The sequence below is a fragment of the Adiantum capillus-veneris genome, chromosome 16 (genome assembly GCF_014529385.1).
Source record: "Adiantum capillus-veneris isolate H3 chromosome 16, ASM1452938v2, whole genome shotgun sequence".
Taxonomy (NCBI): domain Eukaryota; kingdom Viridiplantae; phylum Streptophyta; class Polypodiopsida; order Polypodiales; family Pteridaceae; genus Adiantum; species Adiantum capillus-veneris.
In genome coordinates, this window is record NC_140946.1 from 21,575,183 (window position 1) to 21,594,916 (window position 19,734).

At 44.7% G+C, this 19,734-nt stretch overlaps 1 protein-coding gene across 3 annotated transcripts in view; it reads right to left on the bottom strand.

The window, feature by feature from the left end:
* Positions 1 to 18,500, bottom strand: part of LOC147438694 (RAF-like serine/threonine-protein kinase 20) — a 50,544-nt gene extending 32,044 nt beyond the window's left edge. Inside the window, exons 1-6 of one of the 3 annotated variants that reach the window (XR_015184513.1) lie at positions 18,037 to 18,497; positions 15,372 to 17,756; positions 15,183 to 15,290; positions 14,931 to 15,083; positions 14,655 to 14,818; positions 14,437 to 14,579 (exon numbers count right to left, since the gene is read on the bottom strand). Coding sequence is in view for 2 of the 3 variants with exons in the window: in XM_086484703.1 (XP_086340829.1) it covers positions 14,432 to 14,579; positions 14,655 to 14,818; positions 14,931 to 15,083; positions 15,183 to 15,290; positions 15,372 to 17,756; positions 18,037 to 18,138 (3,060 nt within the window). In the remaining variant the exon portion in view is untranslated. Of the gene's footprint in view, positions 1 to 14,431; positions 14,580 to 14,654; positions 14,819 to 14,905; positions 15,084 to 15,182; positions 15,291 to 15,371; positions 17,757 to 18,036 lie in introns of those variants that run through there. The other 2 variants (XM_086484703.1, XM_086484704.1) reach the window with 2 other exon arrangements.
* Between the last annotated feature and the right edge of the window lie 1,234 nt (positions 18,501 to 19,734).

Here is a 19,734-nt window from a genome sequence, read left to right on the forward strand (position 1 = left end):
CTAGATATTGTCGGGGATGCACAACCGCTATGGAGCGGTGGTAACAAGTCAGAAAGGGAAGTGGTAACAAGTCAGAAAGGGAAGCGCTAGGGCTAGAGAGAGAGATCGCAAGCTGATGTCGCCTCTTCCAGAAAACGCTAGCACAGAGAGAGAGAGAGAGAGAGAGAGAGAGAGAGAGAGAGAGAGAGAGAGAGAGAGAGAGAGCCCAAATATTGGTAATCTGCATTCAACAACTTGCCAAAAGTTACCGGGGGGGGGGGGGACTGCTTATATAGGACAAACTCCAATTTGCCCTACTCAGCTAGAAAACCCCACGATTCTGGAAATTGGCTAAAATGGCTAATAAATATGTAAACTCACTAAAGTGACATGGAACACATATTTAGTGGCCTAAGTGTAGATGACTTGAGACTCTGACCCGGAGAAATGTAAGAATTCTAGTTGCTAATCCTTCATTAATTACTTAAACTCATGATTAAGACTTAAGAAACTTGAACTGTACTCAGAAACAAGACTCAGAAGACTCTGTGTTGATTGATTAAATGTGTGATACAAGGGCTCCTTATATAAGAGACGAAGAGACACAAATGAAAAGACACGTCTCCCGGTGAAGAGACATGACTTTAGATGTAAAGGCACATCCTTTCTACGAAGAGCTGCAACTATTGGACGAAGAGTCGCACCCGTAGAGCGAAGGGGTGTAACCAGTCGTCGAAGGAGTGTGGCTTTTGGCGAAGAGACACGTCTTTTGGGCGAAGGGGTGTGACCATCCAAGCGTAGGGGTCCTCCTTGGCATGGCACTTCGCATATCTGCAACTAGTAGTAGATGTAATACTGTAACATAGTCACAATCGTGACATTCCATCCCATTTAAAATAAGAGCCTGTGTCAAAGAAACGACTTCTGATGTTGATAGCACTCTGGAAAAGCATTGAATCTTCAAAAAATTTCGATCTTTAAGTTATCTGAAAACTTTGTCTTGAACTTTTGCTTCTTGTGAAACCTTTTTGCTTTGACTGCTAAATCCCATGTCATTGCATTATTCAAAGACTGGAATCTAGCATAATCACGTTGACTGCAACAAGAAATTGATCTTCAAAATCCTTCATGCGATGTAAGACTTTTGGTTCTAAATCTTCCAGTAACTACGAAATATTTGGGGAAGAGGAGATCTTCTCAAGGTACTCTTCAGATGGGGCAACTTCAACTTTATGAATCACTGGAGAGGATTTTGGCTTGAAACTGTAATCATCTTCCAAAAATGAATCCCAAAATTCTTCAGAATCATCTTCAGAATACGCCATTTCATGACTTGCAATTGGCATATCATCATCCAACAAAGAATCAAAGAAAGCATAGTCATCTTCAGACTCGGAATCTGCAACTATGTCCTTATCTTTGTCTGGTAACAAAGTATCACTTGCAAAAACTTCTTGCTTAAATTCATCTTTGTCTTCATCAATTGATTCACAAGAAGTTAATCAACTCAAAAATTCATCAATCATAATTTTTGCATCTGCATCAAAGATCATATTCGCATCATAATCCACTGTATCATCCTCTTTGACTAGTACATGAGAAGCTTGAATAACTCGTTCCGCATGATAAAGCCCGTGTAAAATCAGTTCTCGTCCATCTTTGAACAAGTTGATAGTATGTCCTCGAAAGCTAATTGCTAGACCATATTGGAATAACCAATGCTAACCAAGAATCATGCCGTAATAAGATAAAGGCATGACTTCGAAATCCAGTTGATCTGCATAACTTTGAATCTTGAACTGCAACTGTCGAACTGTCTCGTCACAAGTTAAAAGTGATCCATCTGCTTATTCCACATCATATAAGTGAGATGTCTTCTGAGTTGGTAAGCCAAGCTGTTGAACTATCTGAGTGCTGACGAAATTATTAGAGCATTCGCTGTCCACCAAAATGTTGATGGAGCGACCATTGATAGTTCCAAGAAGGCTCAAAACTTGCTTTGAGAGAGGCTTCAAAACTAAAGAATTGCATTGAGCATGCTTCATAAGAATAGTCATATCCTCTAAGACACGAATCGTATTGACCACAGATTTTCCTTTATCCTTAGCACAATCTGGTTGTTCAGAATTCAATGATGTTTCCGCGTTCGAATTTCTTTTCAGATTAGATGGATTTGGTCTCTTTGGACATTGATACCATCTATGGTCACCACCGCAAATTGTACATAATCCTTCCTTCTTTGAAGTCGAAGATGCATTTGACGAAGAGCCTTGCTAAGTATTGGAATGCCGATCTTGAGAAAAATCACGTCCTTTACCACGATCAAGTGGAGGAACATTTGAAGAAGATTTGCTTTGAGATTGTCAATCTTGAGAATAGAACCTTGAAGTTGAATAAGGCTCTGTTGCTTGCTGTCTAAACTAAGATTGATGATGTCGACTTTGGCTATAGCTTTCTCTGCGATCGCGCTGTGAAAAGTGAGCAATGTTTGAAGATCTGTCACCAGGGAGAAACTTCCATGTAGGGCACCGATTATCGCCAAGACGCTCCACATAGGCAATTTGTAACATCCTAGGTGGTAGGGTTGTATTTGTGCACATCGTCCTTCAAGTTGGGTTCGAGTCCGTCGATAAAACTGTGAAGTTTATCAGAGGGACTACGGGTCTCTATCTCCAGAGTTAGAGCCTTTGGAACTCTGTGATATACGCGGCCAAGAAACCTGTCTGGCTCAAGCGGCGAAGAGAGGACCAGGCATGAAAATCCGCATTGGCAGGTTCGAACGCCTTGCGAAAAGCACGCCGGAATTTATCCAAGAAGGTATGTGTTTACCATCAACAACCCGTCATTGCCACCAAAGAAATGTTGTGTCTTTCAGCAGAGAACTAGCAAGTGCAACTTTTTTACTCTCGACCAAGTCCATGTTGGACAAGTAGACCTCCATTTTGAATAGCCATTGGTCCAGCACACGCTTGTCACGAGCTGCTTCTTCTGTGCAGCATTAAAAAATTTATAAAGTAATTGAAGTTTGCCATTGTCTACCTTCTCAGTTGGATCTGGTTCGGTTGGGTCGTCCACTGAAGCTTCGGAAGAAGGTGGTGGAGAAGCAGCATTAGTTGTCCGAGAAGTCGTGGGACGACTCCGAGAATTGTTTTGCATTTGCATCTCATCCAAGCAAGTGTGAAGTGACGCAAGACTTGTGGAAAGTGTGGCCATCTGCTCCTTGATAAGAGTAAGGGCATCGTCAGATTGACCACCTCCATCCTGAGAATTTGGCATGGTTACGCCTGTACCTTGGACACTCTAAGTCGAGATTCTGCCGCGACATCGCAAGAATTTACTTCAAAACAGTTCACAGTTCACAATTGATTCGACACTGGCCCGGCAGAGTTCCGTGCCTAGAGATATTGGCCCCAAAGACTGGCGCCCCTTTCGGTATTTTCTTTTTGTATTAAATCTGTTGCCAAAGTACAATAGTTACAAGGGATGCCAAAAGCAGAGCCCCAAAAGTTGTACCTCAAAAGCTTTCAAAAATAAAGCATGGCTCTCACAAGTTCTCTTGAGTAAATAAAGCAAAACTTTTTTTTAAAAGTAAAGCTCTCTCTCGTGATCTGTGCCGCAAAACGCGGGCCTGTCCGTACGGTGCACTGCCACATGTAAGTAGTCGGTAATTCAGGGCGGGAGTGTGTACAGTGGGCAGCCATGTGTGTACAGCAGTCACGTCACCAGTTTGTGACATACCCCCCCTCTTGAAAGCATTGTAATCGCCCTTGATTACGTTTGCAAAACAGATAGAAGCCATAAACTATCTTAGCAGACATTGACTATTAGTATATCAACGCACTAGGAACACGCATCTAGTACATGTACCAATCGACAGTCACATCACACGACATCACAGAACATCACTTCACATCACACGACATCACATGACAAATCACATTCAACATTCATTCGGATCTCAGACCATGATTTATTGACAATGCAATTAGCAATCGCATCTAGATTCACTCAGGACCTCAGAGATGCCCGATTGACTAATCCCTCTTGCAACCATGTCTATCGAGATCATTCAGACCAAAATGCTGCAGTCATTTCGTCTATCAATTCCTGCACTTAAACAAGTCAAGATCAAATCAATATCATAATATCGGGAATTTCAGTTCATAAAGTCATTACAGCAGAATACTGTAAGCTCTCGGTATCCCTGAAGCTCAAAGAGACATCAGTGACTCTAGCATCAAAAATCGAGGCATTTGTTGACAAAGGAGCGGAGTAACTCCCCTCTTATGCATAGCCACTGCACCAGATATCCGGCCAAGCTGAATTCGGGGTTCCATTTGGAATAGACTATGCTAAACCAAAAGCTTCAAGGTAAAGATCACAATCTCGAGAGTATCTGCTAGGTCCTCCTCCTCCATCCACTTCGCATCCAATGCAGGATAGTTCTTGAATTTAACCAAGAACTGCCTTATCACTTTACTCTTGATCTTTCTGTCTTTATGTGCCAATATCTGTTCGGGAACAAGGATCTCCTCGTTTTCTTCCACTTTGGGTTGCTCATTAGGCTCCCCATCTTCGGGGACATCGCCTTTAAAAGGATTCAGGAGACTCGCATGAAAAGCATTGTGAATCCTCCAGGTTTCGAGCAGCTTCAGTCTAAAGAAGACATCATTTAGAAAGGTCTAGAAAGGTCCGTAGTATCGCATACTTAGCTTTGGAAAAAGCCTCTCCTTTCCCTTTTTCTTTCTCAGGCGTGCCTTCTCAAAACGTAAGAGCACCCAATCGTTCTCCTTCAATTTCAAATCGCGACGATGGCAATCTACTACCTTTTTCTGTCTTTCTTGAGATTTCTGCAAAGCCTCGCGGACCTTGGCAAAAGCCATGTCCAAGTCACGCATGTACTCATCGGCTTTAAAAATCTTGTCTTTCATGCTTAGGAAGGGTGGAACCTTCGTAGCACCTTCAATAATCTCAAATAGCACCTTTCCCGTCAAAGAGTGTATCGTGTTGTTGTAGGCAAATTCCACCAAAGGTAGATACTTTTCCCATTGAGTCTTCTAATGCGAGATGTAAGACTTGAAGTATAAAACTAGTACCACTGAATTGGCAATCTCAGATTGCCCGTCAATCTGCGGGTGGAAAGATGACGAGAACACCGCGTGCCAATGTTCTCCCAAATAGCCTTCCAAAACAAACTCGTGAATCTGGGGTCCTTGTCGGAGACAATCGTCTCGGGCTTTCCATGTAATCTGAAGATCTAGGCCACAAACAGTCTCGCTAAGTCATTTGGCTTGACTGTTTTCTTCACTGGAATGAAATGAGCTTGTTTGCTAAATCTGTCAATAACAATCCAGATACCATCGTGACCACTCTGTGTTCTCGGGAGATCAAAAATGAAATCCATTGCAATACTTTCCCAAGGGCGGGTGGGTATGGGCAAAGGCTGTAACAATCCCCGTGGTATTATGCCTATCAAACTTGACCTTCTGGCATACCAAGCAACTGCGCACATCGTCCACAGCCTTCTTGAGTCTCGGCCAAGAGAAGTACCTCTCTACCCCTTTCAAGGTGGTAGCAATGTTGCGGTGACCTGTAAAAGGTGGACAGTGGCATTCGGTCATAACCTTTTCCCTCAACGGCTGTGTAACGCACAACATGGTTTGTCTTGATGCTGAAAACTGAAAACGTTGGTGCTAACTGAGGTTCAGTCGCGATGAATCTGCAAAACACTGAGTTGCTCTGCTGATCCAAAAACGCTAGGTTGAATTCAGTCTTGCTGATGCAAATCTGCTAGGGTTTCTGTTGTCTTACTGCTGCCAGGGCTGATCTGCAATCCAAAACGCCAGGGCTGACGTAGGTGAAAAACGCTAGCCTTGCAAATGCAAAAACGCTAGGTTTGCTGATGGGGGGGGGTCTTGCTGAGAAGGTGCCTGTTGAACAGATGTTCCTGCTGCCTCTTCTGCCAGAAAGTGCTAGCGCTAGGTTTCCTTATATACATGCTTGCTCATTTTGCCCTACCCAGCTTCCCAACAAAAGTCACTTAAAAATAATAAGTGAAAATTGGCTAAAATAGGGAAAATAGGTCTATGCACTGTAAAAATGCTCCCGATAGGTTCTGATGGTAATATGATGATCATGTTGTGTGCAACCAGAGGATATGCATCTATTCTAAGTGCCTGGACATGCACGGTCTGCGAACAGACTCACAAAGGTGCCAGAACCCTTCCAAATCTAGCTAAATTGAACTGAACCAAACCCCTGTCATGAAGTAGCTTGTCCACGTACACATAGGGTTATGTGTGCACGTGACATGCATAGTGAATGCTAAATGACTGGGTCACCTTCAAATACCGCAAGACCCTGATGGCTTGCTGCATGTGTGACTTGGCGGGTTTCTGCATAAACGAACTGAGTAGACCCATCGGGAAACTGACATCAAATCAAGTATTGAGTACCCAAATGAGAGAACCGACCAGTTCCCGATACTTTGTTGCATCTGCTAGAAGAGGAAGATCAAACTGTGACAACTTTTGATTGGGATCCATGGGAGTAGAGATGAATTTGCACTCGGTCATACCAAATGCTTCCAACAGTTCCTGGATGTACCGCTCTTGAGAGAGAAAGATGCCCCCCTCTGTTTGCCTAGCCTCCAATCCAAGAAAATGATGAAGCAAGCCAAGGTCTGTCATCTCAAACTCCTTCGATAAGGTTGTCATAATACTGCGGATGTGCTCAACATGGCTACCTGTAATCACAAGATCATCGACGTAGAGGATAACAAGTGTCACTAACCCTCCTTCACGGAAAATATACAAATCTGGATCAGCAAAAGATCTCTGGAAGGAAGGAGTGTCATAGGAAAAAGGAATCAATCTTCCGGTACCACGCTCTAGGCGATTGCTTGAGGCCATAGAGAGCCTTAAGCAACCTACAAACCATGTCTAAAAATTCTAAATCCTCGAACCCTGGAGGTTGCTCTACATAAACCTCCTCCTCTAGGTCACCATTGAGGAATGCCGAAACCACATCCATCTGAAAAACCGGCCACCCGTCAAAGGGCAGCAAGGGTAAAAACAATCCGAATAGTCGCCATCCGTGCAGTCGGTGCGAAGGTCTCCTCGTAGTCTACACCGGGTTTCTCGGAAAAGCCTTTGGCGACAAGTCTCGCCTTGTGCTTGTCCAGAGAACCATCAGCTTTATAGTTGGTTTTGTAAACCCACTTGACCTTGATCACTTTCCACTTGGGAGGCCGCGGAATCAACACCCATGTGTTGTTCTTCTTGATGGAATCAATCTCTTTCTGCATGGCCAACTTCCACTGAGGTAGTGAAAGTGCCTCCTTACCTGTAAGAGGAACTCTGTCATGGAGCACTGAAGACATCAATGCATAGTTCACTTGAAGTAACGGGTCATCTACCTCGGCAAGTCGAAGTAATGAGAGCATCGTGAGGTACCGGCTTCTCGCCAATCGGGTGGAAAATCTGAGGTTGTTGAATCTAGCAAGGTCTCCAATAACCACTTCGACAACTTGTCAAGCTTGCTCCCCTCGGGGTGAGCCACTGGCAAATCTGTCTCTACATCGGCACTATGATGAGATCCACTGTCAACTGTATCTTCGGGAATGGGTGCATCCTCCTCCGTGGCCTGAGGGCCAGGGGTAGGAGAAGAGGGCTCATCATAGGGCAAGTCAAAATCTGGGTCTCCAAGAATCGGAAGATCAGGAGTCGTCGTGGGCGACTTGGGAGCTTGGGAGCGGAAGCCCCCTCTGAAGGTAAGGTTTCATTGAAGACAACATCACGGCTTAGAACAATCTCCTTCTTCTTTGGATCTCCCATTGAAAGAGAGTTGTAGCCAACAAAGATCATGCTACGGATCTTGGGGTCAAACTTCCCCCTTTGCTCCTTTGGTAGGTGGACATAGGCATCGCTCCCAAAAATTTTGAAATGGGAGACGTCGGGCTACTTACCAAAATAGGCTTCAAAAGGTGTCATCTTTGGAACTGAAGAGGTTGGAGATCTATTGAGGGTGTGGACAGCCGTCGCAATTGCCTCAGCCCGTAAGGACTTAGGTAAATCTTGATGCTCAAGCATGGTCCTAGCCATCTCTACTAGTGTCCTGTTCTTCCGCTCCACAACTCCATTCTCTAAGGTGTATTGGTATTCGCAAGCTCTCACTTGATACCATGGTCCGTACAAAACTCAATAAAAGCATTGGAGGTAAACTCCCCACCTTTATCCGATCTAATGGTCTTCAATACATGATTGCTTTCCTTCTCCACAAGAGAATGCCAATTCTTGAAGAGACTAAAAGCCTCGTGCTTGTGTTGTAGAAAACATGCCCAAGTAAAGCGGTTAAAGTCATCCACCAATAACATGAAGTAAAGAGCCTTGCCGAGGGAAGGGGTCTCCATAGGTCCACAAAGGTCAGTGTGAACCAACTCCAACACGGCAGTGGTTCGGCGTGTAGAAAGCCTTGGGATGGATTCTCGATGTTGTTTCCCACGAATGCAAGAAATGCATTTCCCATGCTTACTCCCAACATCTGGTAAGCCTTGAAGCAACTGTTCTCGAAAAGCAAGTCGAAGGGCATCATCGTTCAAATGGACAAACCTGTAATGCCATAAATCACCTGTGGGTATCTGAGTCAAGGAAGAAAGAGCGTGCACTCGATAAAGGCCGTTCTCTACCGAGCCCCCTCTGACTTCTATACTGGTCTGCTGATCCCATATAAAATTGAGTCCTCCGTGAAGATCACCTCCATGCCAAGCTTGCACACCTCGTGTAGTGACATAAGATGAAAAACCTAGTTTCGGAGCATAAAGTACCTTGGAGGGATGCATACCTCCTATACCGTCAGGAATGAGCTCCATGGAACCCTTGCTGTGAATAGGAATTTCAGATTTGTCGCCGATGAAAATAGTACCACAGTGTCGCCGCATGTTGGACAATAGATCCTTCGTAGGTGTCGTGTGCCGTGAGGCACCACTGTCAAGAATCCAATCACGACTATCTTGAGGAGAATGGGTCACCAATGCCTCCGATGTCCTCGGAGAATCCGTCGAAGGGATAATCTCCAAATGAACAAAGGCCGGTGACTTTACTACTGCCGCCGAGGACGTCGAAGCTTCTCTAACTCGCTTTGGACACTTCCTCCAATAATGTCCTTTCTCACCACAATTGTTGCAATGCCGCTCCGCCTTCAAGGCGTCACGCTCAGCATCACTCTTCTTGTCTTTGGTGTTGGTGCTTTTCTTCTTACCCTTCTTCTTCTTCTTCTTCTTCTTCTTCTTCTTCTTCTTCTTCTTCTTGGAAAAACGGGTCAAGGCTTCGGAGCCCGACTTCTTCCCCTTTTGGAACCGCTCCTCTTGGTCTAAAACCATTGGAACTAGCTCCTCCCATGTGATAGTATTCAACCGTCCACTGGTAATCAAGGAAGAGTAGAAGTTGGTATACCGGAGAGGCAATTGAGCCAAAAGCTGAATGGACATCTCCTCCAAACTGATAAGCTTTCCCATATGAAGTATCTCCTCCTGAAGCTCTTGCATCTTGTTGATATGATCCTGCATGGAAGTGTTCTTCGCATCCAAGGTTCTCAACTGCACCTCGAGGGCTATCCACTTCATTGGAGAGACTCGATCATATAGAGGAGAAATCCGATCCCACATCAACTTCGCATCTTGGATTAGCCTAATGTGGCCAATCACTGGGGAGGATAATAAAAGACCGGATCCGGGCATTGACTCGTTCCCATAACTTCGCTCTCTTTAGGTCCTTTGGCTTTTGAAAGTTGCTTGAGACAAATCCTCCAAGCTCGTAAGAGTCAAAGACCGCCATCATGGTTGCTTTCTAAATGGCATAATTGTCTCCATTCAATCGCCGATCCGAGGGAAAGGTAGGAAGTGTAGGTAACTTGATTGGTTGATCACCTACTCCGGAATAGAACTGGGACCAATCTCCCCATTCGTCATTGACGTTGTCACCGCCGCCGATCCCATCCTCATGGTGTCCTTCATCACCATGGGCTGAAAATGTGTCAAAATCATCACTCTTCTCCATGGTGTTGGAGAATTTGGGCATGTGAAGCGGCTAGGATCAAGTGGAAGATAGGAAATTTGCAAATCTGTCCACTCCAGCCGAAATCAACCCCAAAAGAGTGAAAAACGCAAAAAAAAAACAGCAAACCACCTCTTTTTTGTCGCAAACAACAACAACTCAATCTCGCACAAATCATTAATCCGATTCAAGAGCACATCGTGGCTCTGATACCATGTCAAAGGTGCAGCAAAAAGAAGGTGAATCGGATAAAGAACTTGTCTGCAACTACGATCAAGACACCTCTCTGTGACGGGCAGCCAATAGATCTCGAATCTATCGCAATGAATCTCCTCGCCGTGTAGGCACAAGCGCGTACCGCCCACCAAACGGGCACTGGATCTTGCCGGAGATGCACAAGCGCTACGGAGCAGTGGTAACAGGCCAAAAAGGCATAGTAACAGGGAATGGCCGTTTTCAGGTCTTCGTTCCCTGTTCCCATTCCAAGTTCCCGTTCCGTGTTTCAAACGTGAGTACCCGTAACAGGGAATGGCATTTTGTTCCGTTTTCCCGTTCCTGGTAACTATGCAGAAAGGGAAGCGCTAGGGCTAGAGAGAGAGAGAGAGAGAGTAAGCTGATGTCGCCTCCTGCAGAAAACGCTAGAGAGAGAGAGCTCGCCAGGAATTGCAAACGCTAGAGAGAGAAAACGCTAGCAGAGAGAGAGAGCCCAAACGCTAGTAATTTGCATTTAACTTGCCCTAAGTAAAAGGGGAGAGACTGCTTATATAGAACAAACTCCAATTTGCTCTACTCAGCTAGAAAACCCCATGATTCTGGAAATTGGCTAAAATGGCTAATAAATATGTAAACTCACTAAAAGTGACCTGGAACACATATTTAGTGGCTTAACTGCAGATAACTCGAGACTCTGACCCCGGTAAACCCTAGGAGCACGGGTCCTGCCTCATGCCATCCTATGGGGTGAGCAATACCATGATGTGCACCGCTAAGAATAGGTACGTCTCCCTCAAGTACGCTCGGGCACAGCCATAAAACAGCCCTCACTCCCTAATCTACTCCTGCGAGATACGAGAGCTACCACCGGACAGGAGGATGAACTCTAACACCAACTTGGTTCGAAACTACTTTGGAACATGGCAATACGCTTCACAGCCAAAGACTCTAAGATACTTATAAGAAGGTGGCTTCCCAGACCAAAGCTCTTCAAGTACCTTCTCATCTAAAGCCTTGTTAGCAGATCTATTAATAAGATGGACAGCAGTTGCTAAAGCTTCTGTCCAAAATCCATTAGGCAGCTCTGCATTAGACAACATGCTACGCAACTTCTCTTGTATGGTACCGTTCATCCTCTCAGCAACACCATTTTGTGGAGGGTTATATGGAGCAGTCAACTCTCTTTTGATGCCTTTGGAATCACAAACATTCTGAAAGGCTTTAGTGACATACTCACCACCCTTGTCTAACCTTAAGCACTTGACTTTCTTGCTAGACTAATTCTCCACTAATGCCACAAAAACTTCATCCTTCTTTCTGAAAGGATATACCCACACTTTCCTTGAGAAGTCATCGATGAATGTAACAAAGTACAATGAACCTCCCATGGATACGTTACGCATAGGCCCACACACATCACTATGCACTAACTCTGATGACTCACTTTTCCGAGTGCTTCCCCTTGTGTGTGGTGACTGTGTTTGTTTACCATAAAGACAATGCTCACAATCTGAAAAGTCTGAGAAATTGAAGCCAGTAACATAACCAAAACGAGACAACTTTTGAGACATATGTCCTAACCGGCGATGCCACAAAGAAACCCTTGGCTGCTTGATTACACAAATTACATGGTTTTTGACATTGGATACATGGAGAATATATAAAGTCTCAGACTTTGAACCATGTGCTACCACTGAAGAACCTTTGATGATCTTCCACGAACTATCACCAAATATGCAATAATATCCTGCGTCATCCAATTGATCCAATTGTCTTGTACTAATCAAGCTTTTGATAAGCTTCAACACATGTCTCACATTCTTGAGCATGAATAAAGAACCATTCTAAAATTTCAGCTGCACATCGCCGACACCAACTATGTCGCAAACAAAATCATTGCCAAGACGAACACGACCTTTACAAGCTGCATCATATGTACTAAACCACTCCTTGTGAGGAGTCACATGAAAAGATGCACCTGAGTCAAAAACCCAATCCTGTGAAGCATAGTCATCGGTTTCAACCAATAATGTTGAATCCATGGCACATGCAAGATAAATGTCTCCATCGGAATCTTCAACCAAAACATTGTTGATCTCTTCAATCTTTATACTGCTTTCTTTAGTCTTGCCTTCTTCCTGCTTCTTGTCTTTACCTGTTTCCACTTTCGACAGTCTTTCTTCATGTGACCCTTTTTGTGACAATGATAGCACTCAATGTCTTTTCGGCCACGTGATTTGCTACGAGATTTTCCACTAATACTACACTAACCGAACAAACATACATCCTATGACGATGCCGAAATTATGGGATGTCAGAGGCTCGCTCCAAAACCTGTATCACCGAAAGGATCTCCACATTTGAGAATCCCCCGGCTCAACAAAACCTTACCACGACCCTCAAAAATAGGCTTTGCATATTTCCACCAATACATAAACCGCATAAGATCTTACATCAACCATAGAAACCCTTTTATACAACCGCTATGATGGTTTGTCTAATTTAACAGACCCTCAAGATCTTACATTAAATATGCACATTGCAAAAAGAGTCTGCAACGAAAACCTGTACGCAGAAAAACCGACAAAAGTAGACCACCCTGTTGTTAGAAGTGGATATCTTTCAAACCGTGCGAAATTTGTAAAAATTTCCTTCTAAAAAGTTGTAGAGTACACGAAAACGGCTAGGAATTGCGGAAATCGACATGAAACACTGATTCTAACCAACAGAAAACTGATTTGCAAAATCTATAGCCTATCCTACAGGCAATCTGAGTGACGTATCTCAAAATCGGTGAGGATTTTGAGAAAACTTTCTTCTGCAAGTGTAAGAGCACAAAAAATCGGTCAGGAATCACGGGAATCGGCCTGAATAAAAGCCTTTTGATAGACCAAAACAGATCTACAAAAACGTGTTGAAGTTTTTGTTGCTTCCCCACCTCCTTCCCTGCCGAGCTCCAATGGTGCTCTCGGATCCCCAAGCTTTGATACCATTTGAAGTGCGCGAGCGGGAGCGTGTGTGTGCGCACAACAATGGAGATGAGAAAAGAAGACAAGAGACACAGGTTGTGGTGGACTCCAAACAATAGTGTTCGGGGTTATAAGTCCTTATTGTTTTATGTAGAATGAATGGTCAGTGTTAGTTCCCGGTTAGTGTCCGGCCGCCCAACACTTAGGCACGGCACATTGGGCTTTACCACCCCAACAGAACCGACCAAAGGGGGGTTGGGTGGGGAAGGGGGAATCCCATTGCAAGTGCCTCCGTTCACAAGAGTTTTTGAGCCACTCTTAGAAAAGCAAGTAACTCAACTTGAATCGAAACAAGTAGTAAAACCTCCAGAGTCTCGTCGTTGTAGTAGTCAAGATCAGCCTGAGCTGACTTCTTATGAAAAGTTGCACAAGGAATCCTTGGTAGTCTAAACTAGATATGGAAAAGAAATGACCTAAGAAGGATCGAAGGGGTTATTACACTCCAGCTACTTCTAGATCAGTGCCTCAGATTAACACCATGGCACCACATAGAGCAAGGAGATAAATATGAGGGGTTTTGGTGGAAGAACTCCATAATTGACAGGTTATAGTCATGTCACACATGAATGGTCAGCACACAGGCAGTCCCTGTTTCTCTCAAGCATGGACACATGTGGAATCAATTACGTAGCAGACCAAGTTTTGCTTAATTTTATGTTTCAATTGAATTTCGTGGTATCTATACTCGTTGGTTGTGATGTCATCTTGGGTATCCAGCACAAAAGCAGCCCCTCTCTGGCATGCTTAGTATTCTTTGCTAAGTCCTTCCTCATTCTTGTTAAGTAAAAAATTGACAAAAATGAGCTATCAATGACCTCAAGACATACTTCAAAACTAGGCAAAGCCAAATCCATGCCATGACATGGATCTATTGTGAAATGGAAAGCTGAGAAGATGCCTAGCTGGATTGTCATCCAGGATGTGCAGCTAAGATGCTGCATTGCCGTGATACACAACACAAAACACAATATATCCATGAATAACGATCCACCCACAATGACCATCCTACTTTAGTAAGACACTTGTTTAATCCTATCAAATTACTTGTATTTCCAACAGAAAATGCTCAAAAATCTCAATGACGACAATGGAATGCATATAGTTTGCAAAACAAAAATCCCAAGCAGGCATCACAATACAAAAAGTAGGCGAAACAACCTTACAGATAGGCCGTTGTAGATCTCTCAAGTTTACTAAGAGGTTTTCACATTTTATATCGAAATGGACCACATTCCTTCCGTGCAAATATTCCATGCCAAAAGCCACATCCATGGCTATGAGCAACCTTTTCCGGCGATCCAATGTCCTGACAAGAAGTAGAATTAGATTAGCTTTCAGTGAAGGCCAAGATACATGACAGACAGTTTCCACAATATTTCACCTGTCCTTTTTTTGTAAGGCCTGCTTCAATGACCCATTGACCATATACTCTGTTACAGTAGCCAAGGTTCCACCTGGTCCATCCGGGACGACACCATAAAACGCCACAACATTTGGGTGATGTAACTGTCCAAGAAGGCATGCCTCACGCCAGAAGTCCGCAATCTGATTAAGCAATGGCATCACAAGCACACCGCAGTGAGCAACGAGCATGGAGGACAAGTATCGTTATCAGGAAAACTTTGCACTCACTATGGCTAGGTTGAAAGATCTGTACCAAGCGTTCCCGCTCTGATGGTCTTCCTGTGAAACAGCTTGATTTGATTCTCTTAATGGCAACATCAGTTCCTCTCCACTTTCCGTGGTAAACTGTGCCAAATGTGCCAGAGCCCAGTTCCCTAAGTTCTTCCAAATCACAGTGCCGTATAATCTGCTCATTGAAACAAGACAATTGGTTACAATTAGATCATCGTAAAGTCCCTCCCTAGCTTGAGTTAATGACAGATCCTTCAACCAATGTGTCACTCACCTGCAGGCCCCGGTTAATAGCTTCGACCTCTGCAGCAACAGCAGGATTCATGGACCTATCATCGACAGATTGAAACGTGTCGATTTCATCAATCTCAGACTTCTGCTCCTGCAAACGAAAAAAAGAAAATAAGTATGCCCTATGGACAGGAAATGACAGCACCCAAGCATAAATGAACACATCCCTTACATCAATCGTCAGCTCTTTCTCTATTGCACTGCCAGACCCAATAGCTTCAATGTCTTTTATCTGGCCTGCAGACTGTGTTTCTTGCTCGGATTGCGCAGTTGTGCTCCAGACTTCGAGCAATGAAGGTGAAGCATGAGAAGTAGTGGAAATTGTTCCCAATGTCAAACTACCCACTTCCTCCTTGCCTTGCATAAAGTTGAGCTCTGCATCTCCTGGGCTACCCTGCTGCAAAGCTGGTTCTTTTGAGGATTCCATTCCTTGATGCAGGCCGATAAGTGAATCATCAATTGAGAGCTCTGTCAAGCCTGCTGCAGCATATGAAAACCCTATATCCTTGTGTTTGTCATTAGCTTCCCCAAAGGAACCCAATGAAGAAGCCAGGTTACTGTCTACTGGACTAGCAGCTTGAAAGCGATCCATTGAAAGAGATGCAGGCAATGCTGTGGGGGCCTTGTCTAGTGTGGGATGCTCTTCTACTGGGTCTGCTTGTGATAACACATCATTCATTACATTGCTGACTTGTTCACCACCTTGAAAATACAGGCCACTTAATAGGGGTGGTCTCCCTTGAACAGCCTCATAATTTTGTGTCCTTGGTGTTCCCATCGGTTGCGTATGACCTAGAGCATTACTTGACATTTCTGACACTGGACTGCTCCCTTGGTATGAAATTGAAAAGGATGAAGGATCTGGAGATTTCCATGGGGCCTGACTGGTAATTCCCATGTGATAATCATTCAATGATGCCTGATCTCTGAAGCTTATATTAGGAGCAAGGGCTTGCTGGAGTAAATCATCTGCTTCACACATACTAGAGAGGGGGATCTCAGAAGAGCACGTTTGAAAAACGGTATTATAAGGTTCTTTAGAAAACGACTGAGATGCAAAAATCGAAAGATCATTCCTCTCTTTATCATCTTCATTGTACGATCCACTTGGATAATCTGCATTTAAAAAACCTGTGGGAATGTCCATATTCAGTCCATGCTCGCTCTTTTCTTCTAAACCAAAGCCCAGTTTCCCTGACTCATCGAGTTGCCTTACATCAATGGCAGACCGTGCACAATCAGAAGATTCAAGAGGCTGATTATTAACCGGCTCAAACGCTTGCGTATTGAAGAAATCAGAAATGAGATGATCAGAATCAGAAGACTTATTGAAAGGCACAGAGAGCTTTCCCATCTCTTTTAGTTTGGGTAGTTGCAAATCCTCTATTCTTAAAAGCAGCTCTGTGTTTTCTACTCCATTAGGCTTACCAGCGTCCTTATTTGCCTCCAGCTGTTTCTGAAGCCTTGCCCCAGGGGACAAAGGGGTACCTCCGTTCAAGTTAGCATGTGCTCTGTCTGATAACTCTGTGTGATAAAGTTGGATCAATTCATCAGGAAGTCGTTCAGGTTGTTGCACATTAATCCCTGTAACATTCGCTCCAACATCTTGTGCCCCCTTTCTTTTGCTTACATTCATTATAGGCATCTGTTCTGTTTTCTTGAGCTGGTCCTCTAGACTTCCTCTTGCTCCAGAATCTTGCAGTTGAGGCCCATTTGGAGATGTCTCTATGTGTGGCAGCTTCTGGGGTCTGGAAGCCCACTGGATTCGATTGTAAAGATCATACAGGGAGGAGGTAGAAGAGTTAGCCGACCCAGCAGACTCTAGGTCACGAAAATCATCACCAACAGCTCCAGGACCATAATAGTTGCCCCTGTCGGCAGCTTTGATCGATATGAACTCCAGGGGAGCTGTGTGCTGCCTTGCAGTTACCACTGGATGGGGAGGACTCACAAAAGCAGAAATGTCATCTATTTTTGATGCATAGTAATTTGGAGCACTAGAACTGGGGTCTAGACTCTCTTGATGTACTGGACCCCTCTGAGAAGTATTCCAACCATAGGCAGGGTGGCCAAGTGAATTGTTAGAATCAATGCTTTTCTTAAAACTAGCATCAGCCTGCACGGTATTCACAGATTCAACGTATCGTAGTTCTGACATGGTTGGATCTGCGATGTCGTGATCAAGAGCAACTACATCTTTTGAGGAGAACACAAAAACTCTGAGCCTAGAAGCTCCTTCTACAGACTCAAGCCTATCACATTCATCCATCATGTTCTCTAAATCTTCATCAGAGGTTACTGAAACAAGGGCATCAAGGTCTTCCTCAGGCAGCTGATACTTCACCGAGAAATCAGGACCATAGATTTCCGTCAGCTTTCGTAAAAAAGCTTCAAAATGTATGCTGCGCGGAACAGAAACCATTCGAGTCTCTCCACCAACATAACGGAGCCTTCTGTCAGAGGGTCGAGGTAATATTCTTCCTCCATAGCTGCACATAAGCTTGATTCGCTTCTCACGAGCATTGTTGAGTGATTCAGAGTTTGAATGGTTTTGCACCTGGCAAAGTAATGTTTCTTCTGATTAGGAGCATGCTAGGAATAATTCAACAAGAAATATGTGTGTGTGTGTGTGTGTGTGTGTGTGTGTGTGTGTGTGTGTGTGTGTGAACGTATGTAGATATGTGCATCTGAGGATTTAGATGCACATAACCTTACTGTGTCAGCTCTCTAGCCAAAATCATAGTCAAAATGAGTGGTCATGCGAAATGATACTCTTGAGCTGACATACATCCAGGCAACCGAATATGCAAGCTTGATTACTCAAGTAAAAGTCCGACCTTTGCGCTTGAATTGCTGGTGACGGAGGTATCAGAGAGCGTTCTGGGTGCGGGTGTAAACCTGCCCTGCTGCTGCTCTTGCGCTAACGACGCAATCTCCATAGCGCCTTCTGCAGAGAGCTGTCAAGCGACCAAGAATACACTCAAAGCTACTTGCAAAAGACCGCCCAATTAGAGGTTCAAGGGCTCGAGGGAAACCCCAAGTACACAGGGAGAAATGAAACTAACAGCAGAAAGAGCGTTAGGGTTTACTCCGCAATTCAGACAAGAGGAAGTCTCTGTCTCTCGGTCCCTTTCTCTCTCTCTCTATCTCTACCGTCCTCCTCTCTCTTTCTCTATCTCTCTCTTCCAGGCTTCCAGCATCTGGATTCTGGGTGTGTGCGTGAGCGCGCTGTAGCGGAGAGTGACGAAGCAGAGCACGCGAGCGAGGTCAAAAAGCTAGGACGACGCGTAGAAGGCAGTTTTCTAGTAGCTATTGATTTGTTCCCAGTCAGCAGCAGAACCATTGCCACCAGGACCGTCGACTTTTTAGCTCACAAGTTCCCCTTCGGCCTCCGACCAGCTGGGCAGAACGGACTTGCCATGACATATGTCGATTAGGCTGCTGTCACACCAGGGCAGCGGACACAAGTGACCTGGCTGAGCTTGGGCGGCACATCAAGGGGGAGCGAAACCTCTTCCACCGCCGGAGCCCCCCTCACACAGTATCAGCGGACAAGATGAGCTGTCAAACCTTTTCGCAAATCAATTGCAGGCTGAGAAGCTTGGGCGAGATATGGGCATTCTTGACCCCTCGGACGAACTCCTTGTTCTGGCGCCCGTGAGGTGAACCGCCAACTCAGATTCGAGTTGGAGTTGGGCGACATGAAAAAGGCCTGACGGACCTTTTCATTGGCCCAAGTCAACGGCACACACGTCCGTCCGGACGTGTGTGACACAGGCCTTACTTATCGTGCCTGCCCATACACCCACGACCGTCGACTAATAAGGTAAAACACCCAAAAGTGGGCCACCTAAGGTGGGCGACAAATTCCCACCTAGCCTTAGCACAAGACCCCGTTTGGTCCAGTTCATCGCCAGCATGGACTTGCCATGTCAACTACTTGTCGCGCCTACCCATAGACCCATGACCGTCGACCGTCGTCTATTGGCAAGAGGAAAACGCGTGTAAAGGTCAAGGTGGGACTTGTAATGAGTGGAAGGGAAGTGTTGAGCTGGCTAGTCGTGGAGGCGAAGTACTAGCTCCTCTCGACCTCTGGCCAACAAGAAATTGAATTCCACGTGGGCACTCGTCTCTTTCCTCTGCAGCTGATCGTTACTATGTGCTCATTACGTGAGAAATATGGAGAAAAGGTTTCGCAAAATCTCATTCATCGACAGCCAAGCTAAACCAATAGGTTCGTATGCCATTGCTATCAAGTGTATTTGTTAAAAATCTAGTATAAACTTGGTCTGTAAAGGCTCCTCGACATGGGCAACCGTGTTAGTGTGTAAGTAGCCTTACTGCTCAACGTTGAAGTCTATAATCGAATTGGCCTATTAACTTAGATTGTACGGGAACGAGAATAACATAGTGAGATTTTCATTAAGGAAATTCCTTCTTGTAGGTAGAGAGAGTGCTTGAATGGAGAGAGCAACATTAAACACATTTCCTAGCTAACATGGCATGAGCAATAACTTGAAAAAGAGAGAGAATTA